At 45.4% G+C, this 23,914-nt stretch overlaps 3 protein-coding genes across 9 annotated transcripts in view; 2 read left to right on the top strand and 1 right to left on the bottom strand.

The window, feature by feature from the left end:
- Positions 1-121: 121 nt before the first annotated feature.
- Positions 122-1,422, top strand: Pbgs (Porphobilinogen synthase). Its single transcript, XM_017234584.3, has one exon. The coding sequence runs from the start codon at positions 185-187 to the stop codon at positions 1,166-1,168; it is 984 nt and encodes a 327-aa protein (XP_017090073.2). The 5' UTR covers positions 122-184; the 3' UTR covers positions 1,169-1,422.
- Positions 1,423-1,881: 459 nt separating this feature from the next.
- LOC108120778 (uncharacterized) lies at positions 1,882-3,634 on the bottom strand. Its single transcript, XM_017234583.3, has 2 exons — positions 3,486-3,634; positions 1,882-3,401 (listed from the first exon to the last, which is right to left on the bottom strand). Exons 1-2 carry the CDS (start codon positions 3,504-3,506, stop codon positions 1,953-1,955), a joined length of 1,470 nt encoding a protein of 489 aa, XP_017090072.2. The 5' UTR covers positions 3,507-3,634; the 3' UTR covers positions 1,882-1,952.
- Positions 3,635-3,937: 303 nt separating this feature from the next.
- app (Palmitoyltransferase app) overlaps positions 3,938-23,914 on the top strand; it is a 53,656-nt gene continuing 33,679 nt past the window's right edge. The window contains exons 1-2 of one of the 7 annotated variants that reach the window (XM_070279562.1): positions 3,938-4,012; positions 5,387-5,546. The gene's annotated coding sequence lies outside the window, so the exon portion shown is untranslated. Of the gene's footprint in view, positions 4,246-5,286; positions 5,547-23,914 lie in introns of all 7 variants that reach the window. The other 6 variants (XM_070279559.1, XM_070279560.1, XM_017240793.3 and 3 more) reach the window with 6 other exon arrangements.

Below are 23,914 nucleotides of genomic sequence, written 5' to 3'. Positions count from 1 at the left end.
TAGTTTTTTATAGAAATCTTCATTTATTTGAAGGCCTTAGCTTTGTCTCATCAAGGTCCACCCTAACGTTTTGTTGGGGAGTGTTGGAAAATACCAAAAAACAATAGACCCTAAAAATGGCCGGGAGCACTCGAGGGCAGGTTTCACTTGTTACGTTGGATCCACCTGGAACGAACCGGAGACCATGGAGCGAAAACTGCATAGTGGCATGCACCACGCGACCCTGCGCCTGCTGCAGGAGTCGGGCTGCGAGATCGCCCCCCACAACCTGATGTACCCCCTGTTCATTGTGAGCAACGACGACGATGTGCAGCCGATTGCCAGCATGCCGGGAATCTCTCGGTTTGGCCTGAACCGGCTGCGAGACCACCTCCAGCCACTGGTGGCCAAAGGCCTGTCTTCGGTTCTGCTGTTCGGTGTGGTCGAACCGGAGCTGAAGGACGAGGAGGCCTCCAACGCGGACTCTGCCCAGAATCCCGTGGTGCGGGCTCTTCCTAAACTGCGGGAGTGGTTCCCGGACCTGCTGATTGCCTGCGACGTTTGCATTTGCCCCTACTCGTCCCACGGACACTGCGGCCTGCTGAGCGAGACCGGCTTGGAGAACGGCCCGAGCATCAAGCGGATTGCCGAGATTGCCGTGGCCTATGCCAAGGCCGGAGCGCACATTGTGGCTCCCTCGGACATGATGGACAACCGGGTGAAGGCCATCAAGCAGGCCCTGATTGACGCCGAAATGTCCAGGGTCTCCCTTCTGGCCTATTCCGCCAAGTTCTCGTCGAACTTCTACGGCCCCTTCCGGGAGGCAGCCCAGTCTGCTCCAAAGTTCGGCGATCGCCGGTGCTACCAGCTGCCCAGTGGTTCTCGGAGCTTGGCCATGCGGGCCATCCAACGGGACGTGGCAGAGGGTGCCGACATGCTGATGGTGAAACCCGGCATGCCCTACCTGGATATCCTGCGCTCCACTAAGGACCTCTATCCGTTCCACACGCTGTACGTCTACCAGGTGTCCGGCGAGTATGCGATGCTCTACCACGCCGCCAAAGCGGGTGCCTTCGATCTCCAGGAAGCCGTTCTGGAAGCCATGAAGGGATTCAGACGTGCTGGAGCCGACTGCATTATTACCTACTATACGCCCTTCCTGCTGGACATTATCGGGAAGGTCAAGTAGCTCTCTACTACCTCCAAGGTGGACCTCAATGCTTCCGATTTATTTTTAAAGTTTTAAAAATATGGATCATGAATGTTTTTAGATTTTAAAGATGTACTGAATTGTTGTAGCTCTGTAAGTTCTTTAGAGATTCTTTCGAAATTCCACATGTCATGGAGGTCCACCCTCATGTCCATATCACCATTACCTAGTGCTTTTGGTTAGAGTGCCTCGCTTCAGTCGCGCAAATACATTTAAATGGTCTTATCAATCCATCGGAAGTGTATTTGGAAGTCTAATGGGTTAGAGTACACCCCGAATTTCAATTAAATGATGAAATTCGAACGGAGGAACCGGTCGATCGAGCGTTGGGATTCAAATGGCAAGTGGCGAAAGCGGTTTCTGGGTGATGGCAATTAACACTTTAATATGTGGACTCTCCTACTCGATTGCATTTACAAATGAGCGCTGAACACTGCCTGGAGGGGCTAGCTTACTTGGCTAGGTTGCTACAATTTCAAAGTCTTACAAAATCATAAAAAATAATCACAAAAGTACATAAAACAACGGGTGTTTTCGAATCTGATGGAATAATGTTCTACTTAATGGTATGGAAATGGGTTTTAGGACGAGGATTTGGATGCAGATGGAATAAAACCTCCTTCGAGGTTAATAAAACCTAAACTATTTTTTAAACTATAAACAATTTAAGAACTTAAACTAAACTAAAAACATTTAAATAGTTCAGAATACTGAGTGCTTTAAGGATAAATATTTTGGAATCTCATTGTCCCTCTGGACTGGATTATGGGCTGTCGCTACTGTGGATGCGACTGTGCTCCAATATGTCAGTGTTCTGCATCGGCTCTAGGTCCGTTTCCGAGATGATCTCCGCCAGCCACTGTTCAATCTGAACGGGATGAAACGAGTCCTCGTCGCCGCTATTGGCCTCCAGGATGATCCTGAGATTCTCAAAGTTCTTCAAGATCAGCCGCTTGCCCGGCTGCACCTGCGGCCCCGTGGTGGTATCGCTCTGTGTGTTGGAAGTGGTGGAGACTGGCTCCTGCTTGGGTGGCACTCGCCTGGGATTGGAGTTGGCATCGCAGCTGGAATCTGCGGCGGCAGCTCGCACCGGCTCGGCTGCAACTGGGTGGTACGTCCGGCGTGGTTTCTCCACCATGCTCTTTTTGATTTCGTTCAGGAGCCGATTGTAGAAATCGCAGGTCACGTCGTGGATGTCGGTTTCCTCACAGCCTCCGCGGTGGGAGACGTTGCCCGGAGTAGGTGTGGTTTCGGAACTGGGTTCGGTGTTCCTCTCCTGCTTTTTGTTGCTGCTGCTCTTCTGCTTCTTGGACTGGGATCTGGAGCTGGCATTGCTGGAGTAGTTCGAGCTGGAAGCTGTGGTCGTTGGCGTGGAATTGGAGGGTTCGGTGGTGCTGGAGTCAGCGGACTTGGCCAGGGGAATCTCGGCGCTGACAGCCTCCTCGCTTGCGCAGTTGATGGTCAAACTGGCGATGTTGCGCAGGTTTATGGTACCGTTGCAATTGTTGATGGTTATCTTTGGCTTGAAGCGCTGCTTCCGGGTCTTTGATTTGGGCGGCTGCTGGTGCTGCTCCACAGCACTGCTGGACTTTGACTTGGCCGAGGACTCGCGTCCCAAGCTGGACACTGCCTCGGCTATCGAGGACTCTAGCTCGTCGTCCAGCTCTTCAAGGTTTAGCGGCGGTACGTACGTCTCCCTCTTGATCCTGGCCTTGCGAATCAGATCCTTGGCCTCCTGGAGAGTGATGTTTATGATGGAGCGCTTGGCATTGTCCTCTACCAGCGATCTGTTTCGCGAGAAGTCCACCACAATGGCTTCGGGTGGGGCCCCGTCCTCGTCGAGATCGTAGTACGACACATTCCCGTCCTGCAGGCACTTGTACATGGTCTCGTGATCGTCCAGCGGCTCTATGTAGTCCTCGTTGCGAAGGCCCGAGGTTCGGTAGTCCTGCAGCGCCAACTGCATGTCACTGTTGTCCAGCAGGAAGTGCCCATAGCTGCGGATGGCGGTCATAAGCTTCTCCTCCTTCCCGTCATCCTCGCCCGTGACGAACTGCACTCCGCTCTGGACCTCCACTCCGGGTGAGCCCTTTAGGAGCTGCTGTTGTTGTCGGGTGTTTGCGATGACCTCCAGCTGGCGGAGTAGCAGCTTCTCGCGCATATGCAGCGCTGCTCGGATTTCATTGAACTTCTTTTGTACGCTGGCTTTGACCTGAAAAAAAATGCGAGGGCGTTTGCCAAAGTAAGTATCTGGTGGAGCTTAGTCTGATGGAACTTTTCCTGAGATAAAACGGACCTCATCCAGGTTTTTGTCCATTTCGGAGGTGTTGAAAGTAGTTTTCTCGATTCACAAGTTGAGCATTTTCTCTGGAAAACCTCCAAGTACAATTTTTTTTCTTTTTGTTTGATCGAAGTAATATAAACATATGCCTTTTAGAGTGACCAGGCTAGTAGGCTCTAAAAAAGACAAGAACAAGAAATGTCCTTAAAATCCAGGATTCAAACTCATGTTTCCTTGCACTGTATGAATTTTAAAAGTATTGTGTAAAAAAATAGAAGGAATTTTCTATTTAATGAGATTAAAAATTTATCTTTATTTTATGTTTTTGAATATTCTTGCGCGCGCGATTTTTTGCAGCCCTGTGTTGGAAAACGTCGAAAAATCTCAAATCTGTTCGAAACAAACATGTTGCAGCACTGAAAAAAAATCTAGTAAACTGTTAGTCGGCAACAGTAACAGCTGTTAGAGTCAACATCTGTTATTGCTGTTAGTGACAAACGCGCACTCGAAGAAGAAGCATCACAACACGGATGCCACGAAAAGTAAAAATAAAATAAATAAAAAATAAAAAACAGCGCCGGCTGACGAATAAGGTTGACTTTTTGGATCAAAATGTGCCACTTAAAAATCGCCTTGTAGTTTTTATGTAATTCAAAAATATTGTCCAATTGAGTCGAACCGAAAATGTTAAATTAAAGAAAAATAAAGAAGCGGGCAGAAAGCCAGAGAGACGGAATCGAAACTTAGCCGCCTTCCACGTCGCGCCGCCTCAAGTGTTTGTTTTGTTTTTGTATTTTCGATTGTTTTTGTTTTTGTTGTGGGCCAGAATGCTTCAATTTAAAGTTAATTGAATGTTTAATTCTTAAAAAATTCTACCCACATCATCGAATGTCGCGTGGCTAGAAAGAAAAAAATAAAAAAAAAAAACCAGAAAGATACAGTGTTTAAATAACAATCGACACAGTCAGCGCCTATTGTTGTTGCCCCCGAGTGTGTGTGTGTGTGTGAGTGTAGGCTCGACTGTGTGTGTGTTAGTGATTGCGTTTGCCAGACGAAAAAGAGAGCAGAGAGTGACGCCAACAAAAATTTCAAAAATCTTTACCAGATTGTCAATAAATGTTTGCCTTGCTGTGTGTGTTTTGTTTAAAATAATTTCAATAAACTGTATTAATTGGATTGCAGCCGCATTTGTCGTTTTTGTGGCTCTTGCCGTGTCTTTGGCTCTGTGTTTTTGCGGTTGCGAGACTGTCTTTGCAAATACTGTCTTTGCGAAGGCACAGTGGGTCGAATTGCATAGTTGGAGGTTAGAATTTAGCTGTCTAACTGTAGGAACTATCTTTCGAATTTCCGGAAATGTATCTTAGATTCTCAAAAAAAATCCAATTAATATGCTTGTTGCTTTAGCCCACTGTGGGCTATTGAATGTTTCAAAAACATATGATGTGTCTTTGCAAGAGTGTGCGAGAGTGGGGGGCGTACATGTGCTTTAGCCGATTTGTTTTAAAAAGAAAACTACAGTTAGACGCTGCTTTTCGCTTTCTGAAATAGCGCTGGCCGAGGTTATTGTTTTTGTTTCTAGCTTTCCGGTTTGCTCTCTCCAGCTCGCTCTTCTCTTTTTTTTTTTTTGGGTTTTATTGTGTTTTTGGATTCATCAGCCACACCGCTCTTCTGTTATCAAAAAACCAGTTTTGCTCAGCATTTTTTTTTTTTTTTTTTTTTTACCTGCCTTTTAAATACGAAATTACCTCATTTTACACCTTAAACTCAGTGCTCTTAGTTAGTGGCTGCGTCTAACTTCCATTTAATTGAATTGTAGGTCGTTGAAATGTTACACTGATCGCGTGGAGACCTCTATCAATTTATGATTATTTTTTTCAAATAAAAAACGTTATCGAAAAACTATTTTTAATCTTTAGACGAAAAACTCTGTAAAAAACACACACATTTTTCTAAACTATCGACAAGTGCTACGAGGTCAACGCTTTAATGTTTCTGCTGCTCCCGAGGCTGCTGTGCTGCTGGTAACTCATCGTTTTTAATAAAAATTAAAAAAAAACAAACACAATCGGCAACAAGGTGAGTGCCACAGCTCCACTGGGCTTTATTCATTATATCGTGTAACATTCCCCTGACCCTGGCCCCGCTTTGGAGTATTTCGAAATAGTACTACTCCTCCGCCCACTTGGGAGTTACCGGCTGGCTGGCCTGGCAGGTGAATCGTGTGAATTTGTTTGCCTTCGATATTGCTGATAATGAGCCACTGAATAAGTTCAATACAAGTGGGCTAAGTACACAGAAGAGTCTAAAAAATTCATCTGTGTCTGGGTAAATATTAGAGGGCTAATGGAATACCAATTGTGGGGTTATATCTAGCCATATCTATCATATCTGGTTACCAATATTTGACTCATAAGGATGTTCATAACTTTTATTATTTTTAATTCTTGTCAAGTACTAATTATCTCTCTCATAATTAGCTTAATAATTACTATTGAATTGCAATTTATTTCGAGATAATTAAAGTCTTTTTTCCAATAAGTATATTTTAAATACGATAATGCTGTCGGGCCTAATAGAGTTCCCAGGGGATGATGGCTTGAATTGAGTGGCGATTATTAAATTTACGGCAATTGCGAATTACAATGCAATTAATCAAAGCCACGAATCGATTGAAGTCCAAAACCACTGCTTTAACAACTGACAATTCGATTGTCCAGATCCGAATGAAAAAGTTCACAATATACCAGATACCATACATACTAATATATGTATATGTATGTACATATATCTACCCCATCCATATAAATTCATTGCTCGACTTTAATTAGTTTCAATTTGCAGAAAACCCCCCATAGCTCGGTTTGGGGAAGCTATAGAATTTCTCCAAATAGTTTTCTCTTCTCTGGGATTTTTCGAAAATTATTTTTCAGTTTGTTGGGCAATCAAATTGAATGAACAATGTGCAATATTTTGATTCCTCGGCACGGCTTGTTGGGCGGCAAAAATAAATTAGAAATATTCATGGCCCAGAACCATGTCCCCTCCCTCCCCCCGGCCTAATTGTAAATATCCTGGCTTTACAAACACAGGACTAGGACTAGGAACTACATATAACCAGAAATGTTTGCATTTATTGTGTGCTGGCATTTAATTGTTAGTCCAGCATACTTTTGCTATGGAAATATTTTGCAATAACTTTACTGGCCAATGCTCTGATATTTAATCCGAAATATGTGCCAATTGCTGGCTTTTAAAGTATATAATTTTTTTATCGCCCCGTACTTGACCCTCGACCCTCATAACAAAGGGGCTTGTATGCTTATTTGGTTAATGATTGATGGCTTTTTTGGATAAAAAGATAAGCACGTATATAAGTACTATCTAGAGCCGCAATTAAACTTAATCACTTGTTCACAATTAGCCAGGCAGCTGCGATAATTCCCTCGCAGCTCCCTTGTTTATAGCCATTTAGCCATTAGCTGGACATAAAAATCCTGTTACTCCCGCCCCCTAAAAAAAAGGGCCAGCAGCTCTACCACCAGAACATAAAAATCAAATCAAATTACATTACTAATGCGCCCCGTTGTCCGCAAAATAGCGACCATCGCACATTTGCATTTATTTGGCGAATTTTATGCCGGTCCGGGGTTTGGGTCTGGTTTTCCTAGCGTCACCTTCGCGTGCCTGGATGGAGGGCTCCATGTCCCCGGTTGACATGGCATGGTGACTCATGGAAAACTTCTGTGGTTCCCCCCATTTGCCGAGTGCCGTTTTGGTGGCTTTTTTTTACGGCCCGAATCGTGCATTTTTTACCATTCCCGGATCTTTTTATTGGCCGCCCTTTTTTTTCCAGGGCCGTGGATTTGTTTTTATTAGCGGGTCTCGGGCGGGCGGTTTGTAAACAGCTTTAGCACGGATCATAATACCATATTCAAACGTTTTTACAGCACCGAGGGGACTCTTATATTATGTTTTCCAAGGTTAAGACCCGCTTTTAAGGTAATTGTTTAAGGCCCTGTTAGCTCTTTAAGGTAATGGCTAAATCAGACCCTAACAAGTTATAACTTTCATTAGTCGAATGGTGTGTCGGATCTGTTCGGTGGACTTGATGGATGAGGTCGATTTGTTCAATTTATTAGAGCAAGTGCGGATGAATACGATGTTACATCCTGTTTATCCTGTCTGTAAATGGTTAATTTTATTTGCTACCAATCCATCCACGACCATCACTCGTAATCCATACCAGGAGGCAACACAATATGTGGCCTAAACGTAAGCCGAGAGCCGGCTAGTCGATTGATGTTTTCCAATCGCAGGAGGGGCACTGCAGTTTTTTGTGCAACAGCCCATACTAATGCGCTATGATTTATTAAAAAATCGACCCCACCACACACTCACTGGGGCTGATTGGGGCGATGAACACTGACCCGAAAGGACGAGCGAGCCTGGCTGGTGGAGCACTACTCGACTATTCATCTAGAGCAGACGGTCCGACAAGTAATCTCCTTAAAATGCAATTTGTTTTGTTGCAATCAACGATTTTTGATGATGATGATGATGACGATGACGAGGACGAGGACTACTAGGAGTGGTCAGGAGCAGTGGTGATCGAATGCGAGTTGGGTAACAATTTGCAGCGTGGCCAAATAAATTGGTTGTTATTCGGAGGCATCCAGCCAGCCAGCCTGCCTGACTGCCTGCCTGCCAAACCCCTCTAAAAAATGATGGAGATGAAAACAAAATTCGTAGAATGCTTCTGGTTTTTTACGTGCCCCAAACTGCCCGCCTGCTGCCTGCCACTGCCCCAAAACGGTTGGCTGCCACTCTGATGCATGGCCCTGGCAATGCGGTCCGAGCGCTGCGACAGCCCCCGAAACTGCCTCACTGACGAATAGATGGATGGACGGCTAGATGGTTGGATGGTTGGGCAGCTGGGTAGTTGGATGGGCGGATGAAGTACCTGAATAACTGACTGACTGACCGACCATCGGCCAATGAAATGAATGAATCACAAGGTGGAGTCACCCCACTAGAGGATGCAACGCACCAAAGCGTGTTTAAAAATACAAAAGAACTCTTCTGAACTTCCAAAGGCACACTGGTATATATCTGACTAGAATAAAGTATATATAGTATTCTCAAAGAATCTGATAACCGATAAGACTGCTCTTTGATTGCCGGCCTTTGTTTTCTATTTTTATAAAGATCTCTGATTAGATAGGAGTATCCAGATTGTTTATCTAATTAGTATCGCAAACAAACTGAATGATTTCGACAAGTGCAAGGCTATCTGTAGAGTAGATACTATATATACTTTCGATCGGCGTTGGACCAAGGTAGAAATGGCGATGGGCCGGTACGACGGGTCACCTGGCCGGCCAGCTTAGCCCCCCATCCACTGGCCCTCTGTGCTGCATAGTTTATTGCGTGTTTTCCAGTAACAGATTTGTTTGCATTCCTTTTGTTTGTTTGCTCAATCCTCGCCTTTCCCGGGCTGAGCTCTCTAGTTCCCATGAACTATTTTATTTGCCCGCACGTATCAGAAGCGTGTTTCAATTTGCACAAAAATTCACATGTCGATTGCTCCTCCAACCATCCGTCTATCTGAGATTGATTTTTAGCACGGGTATTTGTCTGTTCCTCTCCAACTCTTCAACCCTCCATCTATCTAACCATCCATCCATCCGTCTATTGAACCATCCCTCTATCTGTCCTATATATTGGTTTTGGATGGCAACACCGCGTATACGCAATGTGCATTTCCCCCTTTTTGCATATCTCGCATACGCCATGTGTGCCTGAGAAATATTATACAGGAGACATTCTTGCAGGAAAAGGGCTGCATCCTACACTATGCTAATCATATGACTTTAGTAACCAAGAATGCCATCTGTCTCCAAATAACTCGCTTCCCGGCTCTTCACATCATCTGTCCCAGCCCAGGTACGTGCTCCATTCATCGTCTGTTATTTTGGTCTGTAGACTGATATTTGCCGAGCACGCTGCTTATCGAAAAATGCTAATAATTATACACTCCCAGTGACTATATGTATGTACTGGCCCGTATCAGGCATTGGCTGAGATGACCCTCCGTACCTCTACGGCCCTCTCCGCCACTCTACTGCTATCCGTAATCGGGGGTCTGTTATTTCAACAATTTGCTGATTAGATTTTCATTTTTACTCCTACCCCGGGAGAAAGTTGTGCGGTTGTTCGTTGAGAGTTTCTTAATTGAAATAATTTAGTGCAATTTCGTTGAGTTTTTCCTTTGTTTTTTATTCACTCTCTTGCTGGCCTATTTTACCTACAGTCTTGCCTGCTTTTTGTGAGCTTTTTTGCTGCTTTTTTGGTCGTTTATCTTGTTTACCTTACCGCACCCACAAAGCAACTTCGAGGTGGATGCGGTGACGTACCTAGATGTAGGGAGAGCTCCCTCTTCCAGTCATTGGGAACTAATCAGTGCCAGAATTAAGTTGACAAAATGCCATGACCAGGCACATAGCAGACTGCGATAAACCGCTTTTATGTGTCAGTTAGTTAGTCACTCTGGAGATCTTTCCCTTCCAAAACCAAGTATTCGTAGGGGATTTCGAATGCGGTGGAAGTACAAGCGAATTTTGATAAATGGCTTCCCTCGAATTGAATAATTTTGCATTAGATACAGTTATCTATGACTTTGTATTCAAGATTTATTTATTAACCTCTGGTATATTTAATAAAATAACATTTTAATGTCTTTTATTGGATTTTAAATATGCAAATTGTTCAATGTTTACAAGCCTGAAAATGAGCATGAATAATTTATTCGACTTTTAATTGAGACCGCAGATAACACGATATTTTATTCAAAGGCTTAAAAAACGAGCCATACAAATACAAATTGATAATTTTTAAATTATTATTTTCCATAGAGCCACAACAAATAGCCGAGCTAATGCATTCGCAGCTTATCGAGGGGCATATGCTAATGTCCTGATGAAGGCGCCACCAGGAGCTGAAGTGCATCAGGAGCCTTGCTGGCTGGGTCTGCCTGGGTACGTGGGCGATAAATCTAATCTAATCTCGGACCACACACACACACTTGACGCAGAGCACTCACGTCGTGGCATATGATTAAATATCTATTAGCTGCCATAAATGGAACGTATGTTTTGCGCAAATTGTGCTGCAATCGACCGACAGAGTCAGGCTCTGAGCCAGGCTCCCTGCTACCAGCTACCAGCTCCCCAGCTCCCAGGTCCTCCTGTTTTCTAATCATTCATGTGCCAGCAAACGACATGAGCGATTATGTCGACACATGGGTGGTGGAATATGAGGAGGAGTTGGGTTCCGAACCGGTCCTTTGATAAGCAAGACAAATGTGCCGGCTGAAATCTATAAAGCAAAGCCATACCATTCCATAATTTTGTGTGTTATGTAGTTCGACCGACATGGACATAATAAAGCATACGCTTCGAACCGAAACCGAGAAAGTCTGCTAAGTCAGCACACACAGCCAGAGACCAGAGACAGCCAACCCTGCGTATACGCAATATTTTGCCAGCTTAGTCGAGTCCGCATGCTGCATGCCAAAAGTCATTGCAAAACACTGAAGATATTTAATGAGGAGGCTATAGATTAGATTAGAGAATAGAGATTATATAGATTATAGACCTAATCATATATAAATATACTTTACTAGCTACTATTCTGTACTATATAGTTACTAATCTTTAAAACTACTATACTAGCTATACTATATATTTTTTCAGTGCATTGGCAAACCCAAAGCTACAACTAACACTGAAACTGAAAGCCAAAGCCAAAAGATTGGCTGTCGTTGCTATGGTTTATTAAATTTATGTTATGACATTTTCTAATGCATATTTTGCCGGTGCTGTGTGCGTGCCTGAAATATTTTCAGCCCCTATCGAGCTAGATCCTCCTGCCCAGACCCAGCCCAGGCCCCTCTGCCCTGCTCTCATAATGTCCTGACATACTTGTGTCAAAGAGGACGATGAAGTTGGGATGGTGGTATGGTAGGTAGGTGGTGACATGGCGGCGCTAGCGGTGTTGGCCGGAACATCACCTGAACTCGTGATGTTACTCGTGAAAGTTGGCCCAACTATTTTTCTAGTGTTGTGATTTTGCCCCTGTCACAGGACGAGAAGTAGAAGGTGCCACTAGCTGAGCAACTTTTCCGCTATGCCAACTATTCTTTTCACTTTTCCTCCTAGTTTCTTTTTCCATTTTCCGACAAACATTTTCATTCCAGCCCAGAGGAACTGGAATGCATTTGCCCTGCAGTCCTGCCGTTCTGCCCTCCTGCCAGGCCTTGTCCTGGTGCGATTCCTTTCATTGCTGCGCCACCTTTAAGTTCCTAGAAAGCCTTCAAGGCTCGCCAAATATTTGCGCCCTTCGATTGAGTCATAGAAAGTCAAACATTTAGCCTGGCTTCCTTCGATCCGTTTCGATTTCAATTTGCCAGGACGCAAATTGTCCATGGCCAGTTGACAGTTGACTGAGGCGTTAGTCGATTCCATCCTCCCTTGACTTTGCTCCGGGCCAGAACGCACACATCCTTGCTTACGCACTGGGGCTGGGCTGGGACTTGGCATTGTATTCCCGCTGGCCTTTATGTGTGCATTTCCACTGGCCGGCCTTTGTTTGCCGGATGCGTCTTTATGCCTTCACTACCTCATGTGGCCTGAAAGTGGGGGGGGCATATTAGCCGGATACCCATGGGACTCTCTCTCTGATTTTTACAATATTATAATATAATAGGGTATCCCCCGGGTCTATATAGCCTTGTTGGATAAACTGCCTCGTCTAGTTTTTCTTTTGTTCGCCGTTGGCGTTGACCACATTTAGTCGTTTTGTGCCCGTGGCCGAGGATCATATCCTGCCGGCACAGTCGAGAGTTCATAAGGTCCTGCCACCCCCACCTCACTCCTCGTTCCACCATCCAATACAATCTCTTCCGTTGGTTCAGTTCCTCCTTCATCTCATCCGCAGACTGCTGCTGGCCATTGTTCACTAATTTTGTCACGTTTGCAGCTTTTGTTGGCAGTACTTTGCCATCTTTCACTTACTTTTCTATACTTTCCTCCGCCTGCCATTGGCTTGATGACAATGAAGAAGCAGAGAAAGAACAGTTGACCTTACCACCCCCACCCCCTATCCTCCAATTCCCAATCCCCCAGTACTGCTTCTGCTCCAAAACCTTTGATTTGGGTTTGTTTGTTTGATTGAATCTTTCTGGGCGATTTGCTTTGCTGCTGCACTTGCCTTCCAGCTCTTAGCCAGTGGCTTTCCTTTTTCGGTCGGTTTGGATCCTGCGGAGGACTCCTATTGACTGATTCGCTTCTGACCGACCAGCTCCACTTCATCAGATGTAATTTGCTTGCTCTAACCGAGATCTCCTCTCCCGCCTCCCAGGACCTGCCCCCCAAATGATATGCAAACATCCTGGTGAGTCGCATTTGCTCCTCCGACCACATGCCACCACCTGGCTTGCTGTTTCGCAAAAAAAAACTTTATCTCTCCGAGGAGGTCAGCACGTGACTCGCCCGCCCCGTCAAGCATGCTGCATATTTTTGCAGAGGCCTTCTCGTCAGGCATCCGTTGAGCTCCAGGTTGAGGCTTCAGGTTTTTCTAATTTTTTCCCCCATTTTTTGCTGATGCCCGCCCATGTCCTGGAAAATACATACTTTTAAGCGCATGTTTTGAATATTCGCGACATATTCCCTCCTGGAGGTCGCGCCACTCCTGTTCCCGACTAAATCTACGCAGCTTATCTACACGACTCCCCCATCATCATACAGCCATAAGTATTTTCGTACAATTTTCCGCTGTCGCCCCTCTTCCTCTTCTCCCCTTCCTTTCCTGCATTTTTTTTTTTTTTGGCATTTTCCGGCGCTTCTCCTTAGCTTTTTGGCGCTGTCGCAGGTCCTTTACATCTTTTTAATGTTGAAAAGCTTTACTCACTTCCGTTGCCAGCGGAGCCAGGAAGCGGAAGTTTAACTTTTGTTAAAATTTTTAGTGATTCGTGAGGAGCAGACATTGCAGCTCGTTTGCCTCCATTGGCAACATGCAGTCGCTTTGGTTCTTATAATATTTTTTATGATATTCCCTGTGGTTACCTCTAAAGTCAACAACAGGAATTACTGCCCCAAAAATTTCTTCCTTCAATAATTCTTCATAAAGCTCACACAAAAAAAATTCTTAAAAAGAAAAAATATAGAAAATCTTGTTTCAATGCAGTTTGGTGGAGAATCGGTCTACAAATCGTTTAAGGTATTCCGCTCAAGAGTCGGATAATTATTGGCCAAGATATGGCCACCGATATGGGCCATATTGCCAATCCTCGCATTTTTTAAATTTTTGAAGGGAACCCCTCAAAAAAATGGACAAAAAATGGATTTGAAAATCCGTTTTGAGATTTTGATGCAGATTGAAGCAGAATTGATCTAGAAATCGTTTAAGGTATTCCGCTCAAGAATCGGATAGTTATTGGCCAAGATATGGCCATCGGTATGGGCCATATTGCCAATCCCATGGGTTTTCACAATTTTTGAAGGGGACCCCTCAGAAAAATGGACAAAAAATGGATTTGAAAATCCGTTTCGAGATTTTGATGCAGATTGGAGCAGAATCGGTCTACAAATCGTTTAAGGTATTCCGCTCAAGAATCGGATAGTTATTGGCCGAGATATGGCCATCGGTATGGGCCATATTGCCAATCCCATGGGTTTTCACAATTTTTGAAGGGGACCCCTCAGAAAAATGGACAAAAAATGGATTTGAAAATCCGTTTTGAGATTTTGATGCAGATTGAAGCAGAATTGATCTAGAAATCGTTTAAGGTATTCCGCTCAAGAATCGGATAGTTATTGGCCAAGATATGGCCATCGGTATGGGCCATATTGCCAATCCCATGGGTTTTCACAATTTTTGAAGGGGACCCCTCAGAAAATTGGACAAAAAATGGATTTGAAAAGTCGTTTTGAGATTTTGATGCAGATTGGAGCAGAATTGATGTACAAATCGTTTAAGGTATTCCGCTCAAGAATCGGATAAGTATTGGCCAAGATATGGCCATCGATATGGGCCATATTGCCAATCCCATGGGTTTTCACAATTTTCGAAGGGGACCCCTCAGAAAAATGGACAAAAAATGGATTTGAAAAGTCGTTTTGAGATTTTGATGCAGATTGGAGCAGAATTGATCTACAAATCGTTTAAGGTATTCCGCTCAAGAATCGGATAAGTATTGGCCAAGATATGGCCATCGATATGGGCCAAATTGCCAATCCCAGCATTTTCACAATTTTTGAAGGGGACCCTTAAGGAAAATGGATCATAAACCAAAAGATTCAAAGATACTCAACCTAAATAGATAAAATAGGAATTATCTAGAATTATCCTGGAGTTGGTCACCTACGCCCTCAATTCTTTCAAAGGTTTCTCCAAATGGCTCTGTTCTTCAATACAATAATAGCGTTGACTTTACAACAATGTGGCTTCCAATGGAAACTTTCTATTAAATAAAGCTCTTTATCACGCAATATTGGAAGCTCGGACTCTAAAATATCAATGGCTGAATTGCTGCTGGTAGATGTTTCCTGTCCTGTTTCCTTTCGGTTGACCCGCCCCTCGATGTACATCCTGGCGCTCCTTCCGGGCCATGTTCGGGGGGGTTATAAGCCAGGGACTTAAGTAGTTTTCAGCACAACGTTACCAAATCGGCTCGTCTGGCTCTCCTGTAGCTGCCACTGATTTGGCCCGCCACTGACCTGCTTATAACTTTGCAACGTGGCAGCAAGGCAACGCCCGGTAGCCGGGATCTGGATTCCCTATAGAATTTCCACACGGCAAAGTTCCTGGCAAAAGTTGCAAAAAGTCGGCAAACAGCCAAACTAACAAACCGGAGAAGGCAGAGGGCTCGTTATTATTATTATATCTGCCCTGTTCGATGCGTGTGTTCGTCCTTCTCGTCCTTTTGGTCCTCCTGGGGGTAACCGGAGTAGTGGAGGAACCTTTTAACTCTTAAACAAAAGTAGCTGCAGATTTGGCGTGAACTCCTGATGATTGCGTGCAGCACGGTCATGGCTTTTAGCGTTACGGGTTGCAAGTTGCTGCCAGTTGCATGCAGTCACGCCCCCACACATCCAGACACCCACACACACCCACACACGCTATCGGAAATGCATTTTCAGTGGCCGTCAAGAAAGCAAGAGAAAGCCATTTCACTTTATTTTACGAGCATTTATTGCGCGCCCACGACCTAGCCGTTTTATTCCCTTTAGCCGTTTCAATTTTCGTGGAGTTAAGTGTAATCACAGCAGAGTCTCGTTGGGGGATATATGTTCTCTATCAGGGATATTTTTGGATGTTTCCTTTACCTTGATCTGAATACCACAACCTATTCAGAGCTATAACTATTAAATCTCAGTTGCTGGAGTCAGAGCCTGTCTGCTACCAATATCCCTTGGGTTGGAAGCAACGAACCAAGACATGGCAATCTTTGGCCCCCCCGGCGATGACATCACGATGTTGCTACGCAGTAAAAGCATTATGGCAAATTGTTTTAAGCTGTGCGAAAATGCCATCAAAATCAGTTGACTATGCAAAGCAGATTTCGAGAGGAAGCGAGGGGAATAAGGACATTTGTTGCCTTTGCTCTTGCCTTCGCCTGGGCATTGCATTTTATGGCATATGCTGCCTGTCAGCCATTGTTGTGGTCGTTCCACAAAAAGGGCAGGAGCTTCTTCTGATTCTGGTTGTGCTTTTCCTTTTTCCTTTCCTTTGGCTGTAACTTAACCAAAAGGATAGTCTCGAAGGAGCCGCAGCCACAGCAGTGGTCATCTGATGGTGGTGGTGGTGGTGGTGGATTTTCGCCCACAAAAGCAACAGCTTAGGCGCCCCAAGCTGTCCTGTAAACATATGCGGGGGTGCTGCAGGATATAATGCTCGGGATGTGCAACAAAACTAATTTGATTGTCATGGAGCTGGACATGAAAGGAAAAGGATTGTGAGGGACAGCTTCCAGGGGCAGGGCATAACTGAGCATGAGCTCCCAGCATGACAAATTGCGCATTTTTGTGCTTTACGACTACGGATTATTATCATTTGTCGACCATTGAAATTTAATACAAAAGGATCTGCTTTCTCATCCAAAAATATGAAATGTGATGAGGGAAGGCTGTTGAAATTTAATTTAGATATGATATTATTTTAAAATTTTAATCTAATTCCCTTTATTGGAGGAGTTTCTCTTAAAAAAAATGCACAAATTCTGCGCATCAACTGAAGGGCCCCCTCGAGATGCCACGTCCCTTTGGGATGCCATGCCCGCACTCGTTCACGCGATCTGCTTTTTATTTTCGCATTGTTTGTGGCCCTTTGAGCTCCACCACCCACTCCCACTCCCAGCACTGCCAGCACCGACCCCGCCGCATTTCCCAGGCCACCCCGCCGAGGCCCTGGAACCTGCGTGTGAAAGCTCGCGGCTGCTGACACTTTTCACTCGCTTTTCCCTTCCTTCACCACAGCTCCCTTGGCCACCGACTGGCGTTTACCTTCGCCGTATGCATAATTTAATGCAAATAATGCACTTGTTTCGTTTCGTTTCATTTCACTTCACATGTTGCCTTAAACGTTCTGCGGCCTCAGGTGGATCCAGAGGTGGAAAGCATGGAGGTGGCAGCCGTGCCATGACGGACTGACAACAAGAGACCATCGAGTGTAAAGTGCACAACTCCATTCCGCATTAATGCGAGCGCTTCAACTGAATTTGCGGGAATCATTGTGTCAGCTGGTCGGTTATTTATGCAAAAGATAATATTTTCAGTTCAGAACGGAGCCTGGGAAGACTGATTCAGTTAAGAAAGCATTAAATTGCAATAAACAATAAAGATACACTTGAGATATTGCTTTTCAAACTTTACTTTCGGCTTTAACTCATCAAGAAGATTCGGCAAACTTTTCCTGACAGCATCCCCTCCTGAAACATGTGTTTCTTTTATATTGTTTATATAATATTATGCATGCACTCGCACTTATTTAACATATTTCTCAACGGCCTTGCAGTTTCCAGTTTTCTGGCTGGGGGTCGTGAAGGAAAGGCGACATCGTAAACTTAATTTCCGCTTTCCGAGGCAAGGCTCTGGCCTGCTTTTTAATTCCTTTCGGTCGCCTCGGCATTTTCCGTTCTTGTCGGTAATGGCTTTAGTGTTGCTGGTCCTGCTCCTGATGCTGTTTTTGTTTTTTATTTTTTTTGTATTTTTCTGTTTTTGTGGCATGGTCTTAACAACTTGTAGCGCTCGTCGCCTCGCACGCGGCAACGCATCTCATTTCAATTTAATTTCCCTCTTGAAATGCGCTCACGTAGCACCCTGGCGTCTGGCAACTTGCAACTGGCATTTGCTGCCATTTGTGGCAACACTCTCTCGCCCCTGCCACTTGTTCAGCTTGCAACTTACAACTCGCAACACCAACACCAAGGAGAGCAATTTCCATCATCATCTGTCGCTGCTTTTTGTGTGGCAGCTTCTGACAGAACGCGCTCCAGATAGCTGAGGCGAGCTAATTGTTGCGATTCGGCTGGGAAATTCTAGGAAATTAGGTTGTAAATTGTAGATTCTAGAGTGCCACCCCATGGCGCTCTTCAGACTCGAATGCCTTGTTTTGCTGTTTACTTCTGATCTGTTGGCTGTGGCATTGAGCGGCTCGAGTATTTTGTTGTGCATAATTTATGGGCTGTGTCCATTGTCTGTCGGGCACACGCGGCGTATGCGCAATTTGCACAGTTTATCAGAGCATTCTTATAATTGACTTTGGCATTCGTTATCGCCATCATCATCATCATCATCATTGGCGGCGGCTGCGATGGCGTTGCTCATACGCCAGGTGGGCCGGCAATTAAAATCGTTTGAGCGAGTGATTCAGGATGGTGGGAGGGAGGCTGGTGATGGTAGGGCGACAAAGACGAGTTAATTAAACCGCAATATTTGCATATTTCTTTCATTACTCCTCCGGCAGAGCGACGACGCATCTGGCAATGACTAGCCACCTGCCCACAACCCACCCAAGGCCACCCACCCAAACAGCAAACATTCACGCTTGCTTAACTCGTGTGTGTGGATGGGTGTGGGTGGGTGGCGCGCAAAGTTTATTGCTCAATTTCCCAAAAACTTTTGCCAACCTGCTTTTGCCAGTTTGCTTTGCGCCAGGATCAGGATCAGGCCAAGCCAACCCAGGCCATGCCGACCCGGAAGGAATGAGTCTTACCACTTACCACTATAACCCACGCACAGCGAGTTAACATGCAAATTTCAGATACTTTCGCAAACTTGATTTCGCCTAGAAACGACCCGAGAATGCGTTGCTTTTAGCCTGAAAACCCCCATAGACGGCCCGGGGCGCTGTAAACTTGGCTGATAAGCCGCGACAATGTTTGAACAGTTGCTCCTCCCGACTGAGTCGTTGTGTCAATGACTTTTACGTGTTGGCCAGATTTTTATTAAGGCAACTTTGTGCCCGATAGTCGAGTTACTCTAAAAGTTCACCGTAAAAGATAAAGAGCGCATTAAGATTCTATTAAGGGATCTGAGTATGGGTGGTTATTGTAATGACATTATGCAACCAATATTACTGTTTATTTGTGAGCCAAACTTGGGGAGGACAAGCAACCAGGGCGATAATAATTTATAACTTTAACCTTGGCCAGAAAATAGCTTTTGCTTTTGGCTTTGGTGCTGCGGCATCCTTTCGGCTTTCGCCACCTTGCGAGCCTCGCCAATTTCTGGCGCTGCAGTGTCCACTGTGATTTACAGCCATGCCTGCCTGCAACGACCTGGCCTCCCCCTACACTTGCCCCCAACGTCCCAGCTCCTACCACTTCCGGGGCAAACGTGCGCAAAAAGTTTCCGATTCTGACCACCGACCGCAACAAGGACATTTATGTTTTGCTGCAGGCCAGTGTTATTCTTCCTGTTTGTGTTTTTTGGTTTTCGTTTTGGGGCTTCTGGTCTTCGCAGCCCCACAATTACACAAGAGCATAATGCGCAGCTCTGTTTCAAGAATTCTATTTGCCATTTACCTTGAGAGAACTAAGCTCGAGGCCTCGGGGTGGCCATGTCCATGTCCGTAGGCTGAACAGGACCGCCCGGGATTCTCGGTTGTCCGGGCGAGAGCCCGTCCTATATTTTAGAAGTATTAATTAAGTTAAGGAATGTCTGGGGGATACATTTTATTACCTGAACCTGGGAGCCATTCGGACAAGTTAATTTGTCTTTGTTAGAAGCTGGCCAATAAATATACTTAACGGATTTAATCAAGCGAGCGGACTATATTAAATGCCTTAAAGAAATTCTCAGAAAAGTATATTAAACTTTTTTTGAGAGGCCAGCATACCTGAATCTCTCGACTTTCTCATATTTATTTATTAGATTTTTATTTATGAGCCTCGGGTCAGTGGCTCTGTGAACTGGTCCGGGGGCCGAAAAGGTTCGGTAAGTGCGTGCCAGAAGCTGTTAATGATTCGAGTGGCTTAGGAGCCCCTTCGCCCTTATCCACTCAGTGCCCGTCGAGTCCCTAGATCCTGGCCCTGACGGCTAAGCCATTTGATTAGCCATCGAGGAGCAATTCCAATTTCAATAGTTGGGGTAGAACTTTCCTCCAATTTGTTGGGCGTCTACTGGACCACAAAATGCTTTGCCAGTTGTTCATTTGCGGTCTGGGAGGATACCAGTACCCAGCATCCTTGCTTCCAAGTTTCGGTTCTATATTTGCAGATAGAGAGAAATTTATAGAGAAAATTAAACCAACTACTGCTGCACTCCGCTGCTTCTATTTAAGTCAAGTTTATTATTTTTTGTTTGCAGGAAGCTGGCTCCGCATCGGCAGGTCCTTTGCAGCTCCAGTTGCAGTTTAATTTGTACATCGATAAATTTTTTGAGCTGTCAGGACACTCACACATACAGACGACTGAGTGGGCCAAATAACCATAAATCGCTGGCTTGCCGTGCGATTGTCGCTTTGAAATATGACTCAACTTGGCCTGGAGCTGAAGCTGGTCGGGAGCTTGGTTGTAAAGTCGGTAATTTCTGTAAACTCTGGGATTTATCCCGGATCGCTAAATGCGCAGGCATTTCGCTAATTAGCCGGCCATTAAAAAATATGTAAGCTGGTCGGCTGTTTCTGTTTCTGTAGCTGGCACTGCTGCCCTTTTTTTTTTTCCTCCCCATTCATAATTGGCGCAGTGGCCCGGACATTAATCAACTGGGGCCGGGCCAGAGAAGTCCTGTCAATAGCACGCCTCATCCTTCAATCCTGCCTGGTAGCATGGCATCCAGGCATCCTGGCAACCCCTCCATTATGCGCTAAGCGAACAAAGAAAGTTTTGAATCAATTCAAGTTGTCCAAAGTTAAATCCGCGCACTGCCTCGCCAGCTTTGCACTCAATTAAGTGACTTGTGCCGCGGGGGGGAGGTTGCAACTAGCAAGTGCAAGTGCGTGCTGCAACAGCCAAGGAAAACAATTTTGTTGCCCAAGAGGAGTAGGAGGAAGTGGTGGCAAAAAAAAAAGGTTGAGAAGCTAAAATATAAAGCAAGCAAATCCACTTCAATGTCGAGGCAAACAACGAGGAGCAGGAGCAACTTGGTGCCAACAATTGAAGCAGCTGGCCCGTCAAAAGTTGCCACTTTCTTGGCACTGTCCCTGTTGCCAGGATACTCCTTTGCTTCTTCACCCCAGTCATCGTCTCGTCCTCATCCTCCTTCGCACACGTGAGCTGGCAAAGTTTTAGTGACATTTTCCCCACTTTTCCCCCAACTTCCGCCTGATTGACTTGCATTGAGTTGACTTAGCCCAGCTTCTTCCTTGTCTTCATGGCTTTTTCTTTATTGGCCGAGATCCTAGCTCCTGCTGGATCCTAGCCCCTTGGCAGTGGCTGCGTAAACTAATTTTCCGTGTCGTCACTCGATTGTTTTAAAAGCCAGCTTGCCTTCATCGGCGATGAAGAGTCGACTCCCAGTCGAGACTCCCACCAGCACACATGTGGTCGTAAAACATTTAAGCCTTTCAATTGGCCGTGCCGAGATGCAGTTTGTCAACCGAACTCTACAGCTGGGGAGGATTCGACTGCCGGAGGGTCATTGCATCCGACTGCTCCCGTCTAATGCAGTTTTTGTGTTACGGAGTTACGAGCTCCTAGCCAACTTCAAATGGCCAACAGTGACGTGCTCTTAATGGAGTTTGTTAAAGTCTGATGGGTATCAAGTTTCTACCTTTCTACCTTGCAGTTTATTTTGTTTATTTTACTTAATTTTCTTAATTTAAATTCACGTTGAATAAATTCTTCTAACTGGCTGAGCAAATTAAAGCAAATTGATGGCAGACAACTGTCGGTAATTGAAATTTTATTGATTCAAAGTACGATGATAAAAATTTAATTGATTTCAATGCAATTGCTTGGAACGTGCAGGGCCCGCCCGATTCCCCAGATTAGCTGATTCCCCAGCTTTAATACAAATAACCCCCCCCATTTCGGCCAAGGATATTCGAGGCCGGTTAAATCGACTTCCTTTGAGCCAGACCGTACATAGTTGTGTGTGAGAGTAGGTGTGTGTTTCCACAGACATTTCCGCAATGTATTTTGACTTGAGGCATTTGCAAGATGATGGATAATGGCATTCAATTTGCAGAATTGCTCGGCTCGTGTTCAATACGATGTCTGCCTGTGTGTCTGCTGTAAGTAGGGGGTCCTGGCGGAGTGTCTGGCTTAAATAGTTACATCAATTAATTTACAACTCATTGTCAGTCCGTTGTCGTGTGCATTATTAATGATTTGTGTGCTGGGGCATGGTTCCTGGCATGGCTTCTGGCACTTCCCTTTGGCCTTTTCCTTTCCTACATAGGGTTTATGGGTCAACTGCTGTGACCTCGTTCGTGGGGTTAAACCACCGCCGCATCAGCCCTCCCCCGCTTGCATTTCGATTCCGAAAACAAGGGGGACGGCTCTTCAAACTATTTGCAGTGCTTTGCTAATTTTCATTGCCCCACTTGAGTGAATGGCATTTGCCCGCACTGAACCCTTTTAAATATTCATGGGCCCTTCTGAAGCTGCTACTGAAGTCGAGTTAAACGACACAAACCCACTCGCAGCGTAGCTTTTATCAATTATCAATTAACCTAAATTTTAGCCTTTACGATTTTGGCACGGCCAATGACAGTCTGTCCTCCCGCTGGGAGGAAGCGCGATGCCATCTGAGTCGGCGAGGATATGTGCCAGGATGCCACGACTCTAGGATGCCAGCAGTAGCAGATGCGAAATGAAACGAAACGAAGACGAAACGATTTTCAAACGGAAGCTGACAGCTCAGGTGACTTGACTGGTCGGATAACTTTCTGATTAGTGTGAGAGCTTTGGCAAGAGGGCTAAAAGGCAGCAGATTGGTAATAAGTTTGGCTTTAATTCGCGCCAATGGAGGGCTCTGCTTTAATCGCAAGGCCCTCGGAGGCCACTACTTTGACCACATCAGTATGCGGGCGTGGATCCCTGGGCTCTGTCGACCCTTGACAATAATCATTTTCATTACTGTAAAATGTCAACAGTGTCAGCAAGTCTCCTTGAACATCCTCCATCCAGCCATCCTACACCCACTCGTCGCAGGACATGTAGCTGAAATTTGATGATGCAGCAAAGCAGCATAGCAGCAGGAGCAGAAAAACAGCAGCTGCTCCTTGGATGCTCCTGCAACACGCCGGGGCGCAGCCAAATCTAAAACAAACAACCCGAACCGAGTTGAGTTTTGAGATGAGCTCTTTCAAGGCGAAACATTGACAGCATCCCAGCGACTCCTGGGGCGTCTGGGGCCTGGGACGTTTTGCAGCTACTTTTTTTTTTAGCCAGGCACGCCCCCGCATCCTCGGTGCGGTGCCATATCCTTTGGCTATGACGCAAAAAAACAAAGCCGGAATGAATGAGGAAAGGAGGAAAGTAGCGATGTCTAGAAGACGTGCATTTGCTCAAGTGGAAATGAATTGAACTCGGGCACCACCAGAAGCAGCAACGGCAACGGCAGAATGAAATCTCATTCTCTTGTCAACTTAACCTCGCCCGACGTGGCAGTTGTTGTTGCCACTTCGAGGATGGGTGGAAAGGATGCCATCGGGTGCTCGATGACGCTCTGGCGTGCCATTGTCGTCGAAGGAGCTGCCATTTGGAGAACCGAGAGTACAGTGGGTACCTCATAAAAGCCATACAGCAGCTAACAAATTATGCCACAGATTTGCGACAAACAAGTCCATTAGAATCAGCCAAGTGGGAGACCACTTTTAAGAACCATTCTTAACAACTGCCAGATGATAGATCCTAATGGAATTTTATCTCTCGAGAGTACAGTGACCACTGTCTATTGTTGGTTCGGATGGGCTGCTGTTGCTGCCTTTGTTGCTGCTCG

This window comes from Drosophila bipectinata, chromosome 3L (genome assembly GCF_030179905.1).
Source record: "Drosophila bipectinata strain 14024-0381.07 chromosome 3L, DbipHiC1v2, whole genome shotgun sequence".
In the NCBI taxonomy this organism is placed as follows: Eukaryota; Metazoa; Arthropoda; class Insecta; order Diptera; family Drosophilidae; genus Drosophila; species Drosophila bipectinata.
Note: the sequence above shows the minus strand (reverse complement) of the source record. Positions and strands in the feature narration are given on the sequence as shown.